At 45.1% G+C, this 12864-nt stretch overlaps 3 protein-coding genes and 2 non-coding genes across 6 annotated transcripts in view; 3 read left to right on the plus strand and 2 right to left on the minus strand.

Moving 5' to 3' along the window:
- The window catches only part of NDUFS1 (NADH:ubiquinone oxidoreductase core subunit S1), a 30051-nt gene extending 24041 nt beyond the window's left edge, over window positions 1-6010 (minus strand). The window contains exons 1-3 of the mRNA XM_059702889.1: window positions 5840-6010; window positions 2839-2903; window positions 2240-2331 (exon numbers count right to left, since the gene is read on the minus strand). Of these exons, the coding sequence (XP_059558872.1) occupies window positions 2240-2331; window positions 2839-2899 (153 nt within the window). The 5' untranslated portion in view covers window positions 2900-2903; window positions 5840-6010. The remainder of the gene's footprint in view (window positions 1-2239; window positions 2332-2838; window positions 2904-5839) is intronic.
- Window positions 6011-6408: 398 nt separating this feature from the next.
- Window positions 6409-9567, plus strand: EEF1B2 (eukaryotic translation elongation factor 1 beta 2). The gene is made up of 6 exons (XM_059702897.1): window positions 6409-6595; window positions 7044-7166; window positions 8062-8191; window positions 8473-8539; window positions 9136-9261; window positions 9368-9567. The coding sequence occupies exons 1-6, from the start codon at window positions 6516-6518 to the stop codon at window positions 9520-9522; spliced, it is 681 nt and encodes a 226-aa protein (XP_059558880.1). The 5' UTR covers window positions 6409-6515; the 3' UTR covers window positions 9523-9567.
- On the plus strand, window positions 8307-8392 carry LOC132238954 (small nucleolar RNA SNORD51). Its single transcript, XR_009453921.1, has one exon. It is a non-coding gene; the product is annotated as a small nucleolar RNA SNORD51 (small nucleolar RNA).
- CMKLR2 (chemerin chemokine-like receptor 2) overlaps window positions 8563-12864 on the minus strand; it is a 54986-nt gene continuing 50684 nt past the window's right edge. For both annotated transcript variants that reach the window (XR_009453738.1, XR_009453740.1), the window contains one exon: window positions 8563-8718. The gene's annotated coding sequence lies outside the window, so the exon portion shown is untranslated. The remainder of the gene's footprint in view (window positions 8719-12864) is intronic.
- LOC132238962 (small nucleolar RNA SNORA41) lies at window positions 8666-8798 on the plus strand. Its single transcript, XR_009453927.1, has one exon. It is a non-coding gene; the product is annotated as a small nucleolar RNA SNORA41 (small nucleolar RNA).

The raw sequence follows: 12864 nt of genomic DNA on the forward strand, positions 1-12864 counted from the left end.
GAGGCCATCCTCCTACCTATCTTATTAGTCCTATTTACAAATATCTGTATTTTCATTCATTCTTTCTTCATCCTCGAAGAGATTTCCTTTCTTTGCTCTTGATTCCAACCTCAGTCTGCTCTGAAGCTGCCTCTTTAAGAATCCACAGCCATGTCTACACTTTACAGGGAAGAAACTAAATGAAGCAGCTTCAGACTGAAGGCTTGATTCCCCATTTCTATTCTGAACCACTGTTCACGACTCCCATTCAAACTCTAGCCCAGTGGTTTCATACATGGACATCTTCTTTGCCTCCTCCTTTAGATTAGAGACTCCACTTCACACAGCCTCACTGGCTATGATCTGGTTCTAGCTTTGACTCCAAATAGCCAACCCAGGACTGACACCCCCACTGTCACTGAAGCTCTTCCCAGTTCCTGTTTGCCTAGTAAGAGGGATTAGTTCTATCTACCAATTAGCACTCCTCCTTCTCTGAGCCTACAATAAGGATATTCAGATTTCCTGTAGAATCAGCCCTCACTCTAAAGCAGTGGTTCTCGACCTTCCTAATGCCGCAACCCTTTAATACAGTTCCTCATGTTGTGGTGACCCCCAATTTCACTGTTACAAATTGAACATAATTAAAGCATAGTGATTAATCACAAAAATATGTAATTATATATGTGTTTTCCGATGGTCTTAGGCGACCCCTGTGAAAGGGTCGTTTGAATCCCAAAGGGGTCGCGACCCACAGGTTGAGAACCGCTGCTCTAAAGCAATGTTCAATGTTTTAACTACCTAGCAAAATGTATAGTCTTCCTACTTGCTAGATGCAGTAAATGATATTATCGCAGCCTTTGTAATATCTCACATTCTTCATCTGCAGCCCAGAGTTCTCTCTTCTCCAAGCTTTAGACTTAAAAAGACATTTATGCATGTGTATGCTCCAAAGAGTTAAAATTCAACCTATTTCTGTCCCCTACTAATTCACCCCAAATAAGCCAACAAAGAATCCACAAAAATCCCTCTGCTCTTCATCATTCCTAAAGGCCTATCTACTTCTCACTCTCCTTTAACTCTATCTTGTTTTCATTCCCGTTGCTACCATCTATTTTAGGCCTTTTCATTTCCTGCTCCTCTAATGCAAGATACTCTTTCCTTATCTCTCAGTCCAGTCTTGTTTTTCTCACAAGCCATCATCCTACTGTCACTGACATATTGCTCAATAGCCACAAAAACTCCTGATGGGTGAAACTACAAGCTCTTTAACATGGCTTATATCTTCTTTCATGACTGGACCTTCCCTACAGAATAACTTGATTTCCTGTTATCTCATCTTCTACATATACCTTATGTTCCATCAATGCAAACCTTGTCTATATCCTTTCAAATCTCCTCAGGAATCACCCGACATACTCCTCACATCTCTTTCTACCACCTCCTATACCTGCCAAAATACTCTGCACTGTACCTTGAACATATTTTTGTTATGTATTTGTTTACATGTCTATACCTGGCAGACAGTCCAGAAATGGTGGCTAAAATGAATACATAGCATTTGGCTCTGTGAGAACTTGCAGATGCAACAATGCATCACTTCTGCATGAACAATTTTCTTAGTTCTGGAGAAATTTGGAGAAACTAAATATTCAAGAATGTACTGGCCTTCACTTACCTGTTTTGTAGGTTATATTCCTAGAAATATACTGAAAATAGAAAGGTTACATGAAAGTCAAAACATCAAGCAGGCTCACAACAAACAGAGGTTACTTTCCCCCCAAACTTACCTATATTAACTAATAATTTTAAGTAACTTCAAATTTCTTAATGAGCATTTATTTGGAAGGCAGAAGTGAAACAAAAGAATTGCCATTGTTCACTAAGAAAGTGAGAATCAGCCCTGGCTGGGAAGCTCAGTTAATTAGTGTCGATCTGATATCCCAAGGTTTCAGGTTCGATCCCCAGTCAGGGCACGTAAAAGAAATGAATGCATAAGTAAGTGGAACCAATCTATGTTTATCTCTTTAATCAATAAAATAAATTTTAAATAAAAGAAAGTCAGAAACATAAATGACAGCTCACTTTGGAAGATTTCAAAGATTTCAAATTACTTATTTTCATGTACCTATAGTGCTTTTATGAGTATTTATCAAGGAATCTTAAAAATTTTAGAGATAAATAAACAGTATAAAGAAATAAACTGGTATTTTTCTAAAAAGCAGAACATACATAAAAGTAGAGAATTAGGACATATGCCTACTTGGAGGACAGTAGTTCCCGGTTCCACCATGACAGACTGGCCGTCAACAAATACTTCAATTAAGTTGCTTGCTGCTGTGGCTGTTGTTCGAACTGACCATCAAAAATATTGAAGTGAAAAACAGATTAATATGGTTGAATTCATTATAGCAGAAGATAATGGATTACTTAACTCTAACATACAGGCCTAAAATTTCTATAGATTCAAACTTTAAATTAGTGTATTACCAAAAAAGCTTTTTAATCTTGAATACCAAACAGAATATAGTTGTCTACTTTTAATAGCAATTTAAGTTAAAGCTTTTTATACCACTAAAAATATGTTCATGGGAAGACCACTTTTCAAAAGCAGAATGACTGTTTCTTTTCATTTGCAGCAATGATGGGCAGTTCCAGTTACTTTATATTCCATGATGATTTCTATAAACTGTTTAAGGTAAAGTTATAATTCCCAAATTATCCTACTTGACTTGGGTCATTTGTTTCTATTTTTATTTCAAACAAATTAAGAGCTTAGGGTCTTGCAATAAACATTCCACATGAATTTATAAAAATAGAAAGTTGAGTACAAACAAATGCAAATTAAAAAAAACAACTCACCATATTCTTTAGGAGACTTAGAAAGGCCTATTAAGGCCCTTCTCACAGGTATCCTTAACATATTGCTAAGAATGAAACAAAGAAGAGTTATATTATTGTAGGAAGAACCCTAATTATAAACTTTTTGGTAATGTTTTATGATTTTAAAACATTCCACATACATTATTTCTTTGAACACTGACAAATCCTGGTATTTTCCCTCAAATTCTTTTTTTTATTTTTTTTATTTTTATTTTTTTAAATATGTATTTTATTGATATTTTACAGAGAGGAAGGGAGAGGGATAGAGAGTTAGAAACATCGATGAGAGAGAAACACCCATCAGCTGCCTCCTGCGCACCTCCTACTGGGGATGTGCCCGCAACCCAGGTACATGCCCTTGGCCAGAATCGAACCTGGGACCTTTCAGTCCGCAGGCCGACGCTCTATCCACTGAGCCAAACCGATTAGGGCCCTCAAATTCTATAGATGAGAATATTCAGTCTCAAAGAGATTACTTATACCATGTCAAGGAGCTAAGAAGCAGCAGCTGGTACGTAAATTTGGGCCTTCTAATTCTATGTAAAGGGCAGATTTGTTGTTTTTAACTATTAACAAATTATCACACTTAAAATACTATTATACAGTAAAACAAATTTCAAGAATAATAGCTTATCATTAATATCTATGTAAAGTAAAACCTACCTTTCTACCTTCATTTCCTAACAATATGCCTTCTAATATTCTTAGCAATTGCATTCTAAATGCTCCCGAGATATTCTGAGCTAGCTCACAAGCCCAACCCTCTGAAGTGCCTGGAGTGCCATTTTTTGTGCCGAGTAGTACATTGAACTTACAGATTTGCAATGATCTGTTCTACTCCCACTGCATTATGAACTTATCTTCAATGCCTACCCCCAAGGCTGACACAGGAGGATCTAAAACACTGGTTCTCAACCAGGAAGAATTTTGCTTCCCAGAGAACATTTGGCAATGCCTGGACACACTGCTGTCACAATTGGGGACGGCTACAGGCATCGCGGGGCAAGGCCAGGGCAGTCCCCCTAGAGTTACCCGAAGTGTCGAGTGCTGCAAGTTGAAAAACCCTGCTCTAAAAGGTTTGCTGAATTACTGAAATACAGAGAAGTGGATTATGTAAACAACGATTAAAGGCATATACATGAGCAAACAGAAAAGTCAGCTGAACTTTTAGAGGTTTTGGTCCATTCACTTGATCAGATGGGCTAAGCATTCAAAATTACAATTTTTCACTTTGGAATTTTTAAAAATGCAAGTTATGTGATCAGAATATATCAACATAAAGAATTTCAAAGGTAAAGAGAGTGGAAAATAATGTACAGAGCATCCCAAAAAATGTATACACACTTTGAATATAATTTTAAAGGCAGTTTACTAAGATACATTTCGTTTTCATTTAACAGCTTCTTGCTGTTCAAGTGTGTAGATGTATTTTGGGGCACCCTGTGTACTTCGTATACCTAAGTTTTAAGCATCAAGCTTCACACACCTGTGACAGATGATATATAACAGGGAATTTCAGTACGTCAGATTTCAATAATTCACAAAATTCATCAGTTCTGAACCTGTGATACTGGATTTGCAGACATCAGGTCTGTCGCCTACAAGCGAGTGGCTTTTGGTGCATGAGTTTCTGCTGAACTAAAGAGCAGAAAACAGTGCTTCCGAGGCTGTGCTCTAGGTTGGAGCCGAATAAATGTCAGTTCGAGCGGAAGTGCATTTAGGCAGGATTGGCCACTGACGAGCGGTTTTTAAAAGTGCTCTTTCGTGCTCCTGCTCACGCTCTCGGCGCGCACTGCACACACATCTTTATTCCACCCAGTAGACTGCAGGCTAGCCACCAACCTCAGTACCGACTGCACTGCAGGCTCCTGCACAAGAAATACTGCCCTCTGGTCACTTCCTTCTTCTAAAGACTTAACACCAGGTGCCTGGGGTTAAAAAACCACCAAATAGGGCTAATCACCCACTTCCAGAATGAGTAGCATCTGTCCCATTAAAACCTACGGATGTCGAGGTAAACCTGAACTGGCTGAATTCGAGTAATGACAGATTCAAAAATCACACAGCAACGACGCACACACACATTGGGGGGGGGGGGGGGGCGGAGGGGGAAGAACATTAAACAAAAAAAAGTCTTGATGTGGAGTCATCAGAAACAGTTCACTACACTGTCTACACTGTACTCTCACAGTGGTGCCCAACCTTCCTAAGGCCGCGACCCTTGAATACAGTTCCTCGTGTTGTGGTGACCCCCAACCATAAAATTACTTTCGTTGCTACTTCATCACTGTGATGTTGCCACTGTTATGAATCGTCATGTCAATATCTGATATGCAGGGTGTGTTTTTCGCTTCGGAGCAGGGCTGTGTCCGACCCACCACCTTGGAGTCCGGCTCGGGAGCCCAAGACCTTCCAACAGGGCGGCTTTGCTGCTCGCAGCGCGACCTTGGGCTCTAACTTTTCACGTCTTCTCCTCCAGCTTCCCCACCGGCGAAAGGACCAAAAGGCGCTACCCAACGCGCACAATGGACAAAACCAAAAACAAACCAACAGTCAGACGCGCGGACGGTGGCTAAGGCAATACCGTACGCACTGGACCGGCGAAGTACTGACTGGGGAGAAAATGCTCCGTCCGTCGGCTGAAGGCACTTGACACGAGTCCCCGTCCGGGGAACAAAACGGCCTCCCCTCCAGAAAGGGGCACGTCCTGCATTGCCCCTGCGGAGCGAAGGTCACCCTAAGCCTGCGTTCGGGCCAGCGCTCCCCAGGGCCTGCTTCTTCCCTGCTCCAGCAGACCAGAGACCAGGGCCGGCAGACCGCCCCGGCCGGCCCTCGGGGGCTCCCGGGGAGGCGGGGTGGGACGCAGCGCCCAGTCAAGGACAAGGGGAAAATGAGTCTCCCGGGCCAAAGCAAAGTTTTCTCAAGAAATAACCTCCTGAGGCCATGGCACCTCAACCTTCGCACCCAAACACGTCCTCACCTTCTGTCTGGAGCCGCCGAGGGCACTCGGCAGAACTGTCTGCACCGCACCGAACCCTTTAGACGCCCGGTTGCTTATTCAATATGGCGGCCTCGGCGACCTCCGTCAGCCGGGCCTGGAGAACGGGAAGCCAGGAGGGACTAGAAACCTCCGCTGCGCCAATTTTCCCCCCCCGGCCCCCCCCTCCGCTCAGGTTCAGTTCGGCAATTTCCGTCAATTTGACCGACAGCAGGGAGAAGGGCGTGGCTTGCCAGGTGGAGGCGGGGATTGGAGGCCTGGACCTGCAGTTCCGCCGGAAGTGCCCGGGAGGCTGAGGCCGACCCTCTTCGGTCATCTCCGGTGCTTCAAGGGGCGGTTCCTGTGATCTTCAGGGAGAGGGGCGCGCCGAGGGACTCATTTAAGAAATGCCCTTTCTATTAATTTATATCCCAACACAAAGAAAGACCCCCCGGAAAATTTGTGGGCCGTTTAAGCCAGAGCCCCGGTTTTTATGTTGAGGAACGAGAAGGTTAACGTACTTTGACCTTTAACCTTGGCGGCGGAGGGAAACGCCTCCGTCTCTATATAAGGAGTTTTCCGGCTTTTGGCGGCCCTTTTTCCCCTCTTAGCGCTCGCTGGCCGTAGCCCGCGTCCCGCTTCCTTTTGCTGCCGCCCAGCTCCCGGGTCAGCCGACGCCATGGGCTTTGGAGACCTCAGAAGCCCGTCGGGCCTCCAGGTGCTCAACAACTACCTGGCGGACAAGAGCTACATCGAGGGGTGAGCGGAGCGCGGGGCGGGCCGGGCCGGGTGCGCCCGGGACCACGTGGCGCGGCCTCCCCGCCGCCGGGGACAGGCAGCCGGGCCGCGGCCCTCCTCGGGGGGGGCTCAGGGGGAAGAGGGTCCAAAAGCTGCTTTGATTTTTTTTTTATTTCCTAGCCCTTGCTGGATGTCACCCAGCTTTTTCCGCGTCTTTGCTCAGTGAATGCAAGCCCGTCGGTCTATCATAAAGACCGCAGCCTCTGAGGTCTAGCAAGTGTCAGGCATTCCCCAGGCTCCAACGGAGCAGGTGGTTCCTTCCCGGAAGGAGCCCGTTTGCCTACAGCTCCGACGCCGCCCAGGCGGCCCGGTGCCGGGGGAGATGCCCCCGATGAGCCGGACGGGCCGGCGCCTGGCCCCGCCGCGGCTGGGCCCCGGGAGCTGTGTGTCATGCTCTCTGCCCTTGCAGGTACGTGCCGTCCCAGGCAGACGTGGCCGTGTTCGAAGCCGTGTCCGGCCCGCCGCCCGCCGACCTGTGCCATGCGCTGCGCTGGTACAATCACATCAAGTCCTACGAGAAGGAGAAGGCCAGGTAAAGCCGCCTGTGAGTGCGCCTGGAGCCTGAGGTGTTCGCGGGGCAGGAGTTCGCGGGGCGGGGCGGACCCAGGCGCTGGGGCGTGGTAAGCTCGCTTCCTCTGTGACTTTGGGAAGCGGCTGCAGCCCTCCGTGCGCCCGGGGAGCCCGCGGACGGCAGCAGTTCAGCTTCTCCCCACGCTGCCCTGCCCAGGTGCCCCCGGGGTGGGGGGGCCCTCTCTGGGGTCGGGCCTGGGCCATTCTTGTGAATTCTCCCATTCTCCCTTCCTGTCTGAATTCAGGAGGTTACATACGAACCTCCGCCGGCCAGGGTGGGAGTTTGGGGACGTGGGCCCCAGGGTGAGCTGAGCCCACTTAATGGAATCTCAAAACAAACACTTGTCCTGAGAGCGTAAGCCAGCGGTTCTCAACCTGGGGGTCGAACGACCCTTTCACAGGGGTCGCCTGAGACCATCGGAAAACACATATATAATTACATATTGTTTTTGTGATTAATCACTATGATTTCATTATGTTCAATTTGTAACAATGAAAATGCATCCTGCGTATCAGATATTTACATGACGATTCATAACAGTAACAAAATTACAGTTATGAAGTAGCAATGAAAATAGTTTTATGGTTGGGGGTCACCACAACACGAGGAACTGTATGAAAGGGTCGCGGCGTTAGGAAGGTTGAGAACCGCTGGGTAAACGCTGGTGAGTATGGGATGTGCGGCCTCACACGGACCAGTGTTTGTTGGGAGAGGAGTTGCAGCTCAGGAAAGCACTTACCTGGGAGCGCTCAGTGGGTCCTGCTGGTAAATAATGATGAAAGCAAGGCCGCCTGTGTTTTCTGAAAAAAGAAGTTGTATCCCCCATATGGTTACACTTAATTATTATTATTTTAAGCCTGCCCGGAGTGAAGAAAGCTTTGGGCAAGTACGGCCCTGCTAACGTGGAAGACACCACGGGAAGCGGAGCTGCCGGCAGCAAAGACGACGATGACGACATTGACCTCTTCGGGTCTGACGACGAGGAGGTATGGCACCGGTGGGTGTGAGCGCATCCTCCTGCGGAAGCACAGGCTCTGTAGCCTCGTTGCCTGGATTCGAATCCTGGCTTCACTGTATCGCCGGCTTTTAACAAAATTCTCGCTGGTTACGTGATGAATAAAATCAAATCACCATCTTTCGGCTGAACGTAAGCTCATGATGGATTTGCTTTTTTTCTGATAAAGCTGGTATTCGTTGTGATGACCTCCCTATCTCTAACCTGAGGAACAACCAACTTTGTGAAATCTATTAAATTTTTTCTTTACAGGAAAGCGAAGAAGCAAAGAGGCTGAGAGAAGAACGCCTTGCACAGTATGAATCAAAGAAAGCCAAAAGTAGGTCATTTTACAATTGTTTGTCTTCATTTCATAATAGTGTGACTACACTTCTTCAGAGAATAATCCCCAAAGTAATTTCCTCGTTTACTGACTAGGTCAGTATTTCAGAACTTTCTGTAGAACTTCCACAGCTACTGGTCTGCAGCTGTTCTCTTGGTGGCAGTTGTGGCATTCCTCTGTGGGAAAGAAATTGTTACACGATTAAACACCTCTTTCTTAGCAAAACAGAAAGGGGGCATATGTGTGACAAACAGATGTATCCCATAGTTTTGTGTGGCTAAGGAGATGATTTTGGAAATCAAGATTTATTATGGTCCAGCCGGCGTGGCTCCGTGGTTGAGCATTGACCTATGAACCTGGAGGTCATGATTGGATTCCCAGTCAGGGCACATGCCCAGGTTGCAGGCTCAATCCCCAGTGTGGGACGTGCAGGAGGCAGCCGATCGATGGTTCTCTCTCATTATGGATGTTTCTACCTCTCTCTCCCTCTCCCTTCCTCTCTGAAATAAATAAAAATATATTTAAAAAAGAGATTTGTGTCTGGACTAGGGTAAAAAAGACATAATTAATGCTGTTTCTTATTTTTTTTTTAGAACCTGCACTTGTTGCCAAGTCTTCCATCTTATTAGATGTGAAACCTTGGGACGATGAGACAGACATGGCAAAACTAGAGGAGTGTGTCAGGAGCATTCAGGCAGATGGCCTGGTCTGGGGCTCTTGTGAGTTCAACCTTTGTTAATTGAAATTGGCATCAGAAATTTACATAATTTCAACCTTTGCCGAGGAACAGAACTTCTCTAAGATTTTTCTTAATGTTCTTTTCAGCTAAACTGGTTCCAGTGGGGTATGGAATTAAAAAGCTTCAAATACAGTGTGTAGTGGAAGACGATAAAGTTGGAACAGACATGCTGGAGGAGCAGATCACTGCTTTTGAGGACTATGTGCAGTCCATGGACGTGGCTGCTTTCAACAAGATCTAAAATCCATCCTGAATCCGTGCCCTTAAATAAAAGCTTGAAAGAGAAGCCTTGGCCTTGACTCCAATAGGAGGGTGGTACGGTTGTCCCTTATGAGGCTGGGGTGCTGAGCCCCCATGCCGCCGGAAGTTTGTGTTTAACTTGGTTCTCTTTTTTTTTTCCTTCATTTTTGTATATATATATATATATGATTTCAGAGAAACATCAACATGAAAGAGAAACATTGATCAGCTGCCCCACACTCTGATGGGATGGATCCCACGATCCTGGTATGTGGCTTGACCTGGAATCAAACAATGCTCAACTCACTAAGCCACACTGGCCAGGGCTAATGTTCTTAATACTTAAGTTCCTAGTATTCCTAGGGCATTGGTCCCAGGGCTTCCTTGGATACTTAAGTTCCTTATAAAATGGTGTAAGGCAAGGCATGCTTTTGGCCTCCTGTATCCACAGATGCAAAACCCAGAGGTACAGAAGACTTTTTTAGATTCTGCATGCAAGTGGACCCACACAGTTCAAGCTGAGGTTTACGGTTCACTATATTCATTCCATTTTGAGAAATTCAGTGACTATAATTCATAATATAAATTTGGATCAGCATTAGTCCAAAAAAAAAAAAAAAACTACCTGTTACATACACTATATAGGTAGGTGTTGTGTAGATTTTTATAAACTGATTTAAATGGACTTAATTTCAGTATAATTTCTGTACTCATTAGTGATGGCTTAAATTTTCATATTTGCTTTATTTTTAAGAGAAATCGGGAGCTAAAAATTTCAGTTGTGGAAATTTTGGGTTAAGAAATTAGCCCTAGCCAGGTTGGCGTGGCTCGGTTCAGCTATGACAAATGAACCAGGAGGTCCTGGTTTGATACTGTCAGGGCACCTGCCCAGGTTGCAGGCTCAATCCCCAGATGGGCGTGCAGGAGGCAGCCAATGAATGATTTTCTCTCATCATTTAATCTCCCTTCCTCTCTGAATTAAATATTTTTTTTAAAAAAGCCCCAGCCCTAGCCAATTTGGCTCAGTGGTGAGAACGTCGGCCCTTGTCTAGAGTCTGATTCTGGTCAAGGGCACGAACCTGTTATAGGCTAGATCCCCTTACCTCCAGGGTGAGTTCATTGAATTGATGTTTCTCTCTGTCTCTCCCCAGACTTGTTCAAAAGTCTGGCTTGGGGGTTGCGGTGGGTAGTGACTAAGGACGTTTATTTTTTGGAAATCTGATTGAATCTATTGGGCTAGAACTTCATACTCAGGTTACTGCTGCAGGGGATGTACTGAGATGAAGGCATTATGTTAGGTGATTGTCCAATTCTGGTAACAGTTCCATCTTAGTTAATTTGGGATGTATATAACATTTGATTTTTTTTTTTTTTTACAGTTTTTGAAAGTAGAGCTTGGAATTGCTGACCTCTAAAGTCTCTGTAGACCAGTGGTTCTCAATCTTGGCTGCACATTAGAATCACCTGGGAATCTTTTTAAAATCCTGATTTCTGGGCCTCATCCTCCGGAAATTCTGTTTCTTTGTTACTAATGTTGTGGCCCCACCCCATAACAAACAAACAGATTTTCCGGAGGATGAGGCCCAGAAATCAGGATTTTTAAAAGATTCCCGCCGAAACCGGTTTGGCTCAGTGGATAGAGCGTCGGCCTGCGGACTGAAAGGTCCCAGGTTCGATTCCGGTCAAGGGCATGTACCTGGGTTGCGGGCATATCCCCAGTAGGAGATGTGCAGGAGGCAGCTGATCGATGTTTCTCTCTCATCGATGTTTCTAACTGTCTCTCTCCCTTCCTCTCTGTAAAAAATCAATAAAATATATTTTTAAAAAGTAAATAAATAAAAAGATTCCCAGGTGATTCTAATGTACAGCCAAGGTTGAGAACCACTGTAGACCAAAGAGATTAAATGATTTGAAGTCAAAAGTTTCCTAGCAGACCCAGACAATGCTGTTCTTTTCCTCCCTCTCAGTCTGGTTTTATGTGTGACTAACTTGAGTATGGAAAATAGTTTAAGTTCTAGAGAAAAATTATTTAATTGGCCATGTACATACTGATGATTGAAATCATCTTCACTAAGCAATTAAGTCCAACAGACCCACTCTAAAATCATGGGGCAGGCAAGGGGCCAGGAAGAGATGAACCAAAGAAACCATGGACACAGTGAAGGCTTGGGGGGAGTAGGGGAGGGGATTAATGGGAGCAGAAGGGGGACGTGTAATACTTTAAACAATAAAGATAAGAAGCCGAAGCCTAGATTGTATTCTCTTTTCACCCTTCCATTTTTTTTGCCCCAGTCCTTTTCCCTGCCTACCTCCAGGGCTCAAGAGTGAACTGCTCGTACCATTTTCTGGGGAATCTGATCATACCTGAGACGGTATTTGGGCTGGCGAATGGCACTGGGGTTTAGTTTAGTTTAATCTTGTGCTCTATTCTGCAGGTGTGGTGAGAGGTGCCTTTAATGCAGTGATAAGCTATCTCCAAGGAGGTGGTGTGTGTGGAAAATTCCCAAGGCTGCAATTGCACAGAGCCCCAGGCTCCTGGGAGACCCCTGGGGGAGCCCGTTGGAGTTAGAACTGATGGAGAAGTGGGAGGGAGGATCATTTGGGGTCTATTTTGCACCTTTGGTGATGGGATTAGGAATCTATTTGGTGTAAGGAACTTAAACTTCCTTGCAGATCTCCCTTCATCTAAGTTGGCAAAACCACACCCTGGTTAAATCCACTTTTCTGTCTCCTGCATACGTGCACTCAGACAGCCGAACTTGGGGAAGCACAGCCACGTAGGCCACCGGGATCGCTCTCAATTCGTGAATTAAATTCCAAGTGGGCTTCAGTGCTGGCGGGGACCAAACCACCTCACGTTCCCTGAGGCTTTGTCTTCAAATCTCCTCCACAGGCACCCCGAGTTTCCCCACAAATCAGCTCTTGCCTAGTCAATATTCGCACCCCTTTACCCAAGACAACCACTGGGTGAGGACAGACACATACTTCTGCTTGCTCTGTGTGAGCGGCATCAACCAGTATGCACTCCAGTCGGCTTCTTTTGTTCAACATAATGAACCTAATCCATAGTCCTGTATGTGTTAATAGTTTATTACTTTTTCTGTCTGAATAGCAGTTCCTGTGTGACCATGTCACATGTATGTAACTTGCCTGTTAATGGACATTCAGATTATTTCCAATTGGGGGATTATGTTTGTATAGATTTAGAAAAATAAAATCACTGGACACATTTTCAGGTTGTCAGTATCATGAGAGCCAGCAGAGGGCAGTCTTTCATTTTCTGGAGACACATCCTATGGATCCTGGAAATGCTGCTATGGAGATATGTATTAGTAACTAGTGA

Source organism: Myotis daubentonii, chromosome 7, assembly GCF_963259705.1.
Source record: "Myotis daubentonii chromosome 7, mMyoDau2.1, whole genome shotgun sequence".
Classification (NCBI taxonomy): Eukaryota; Metazoa; Chordata; class Mammalia; order Chiroptera; family Vespertilionidae; genus Myotis; species Myotis daubentonii.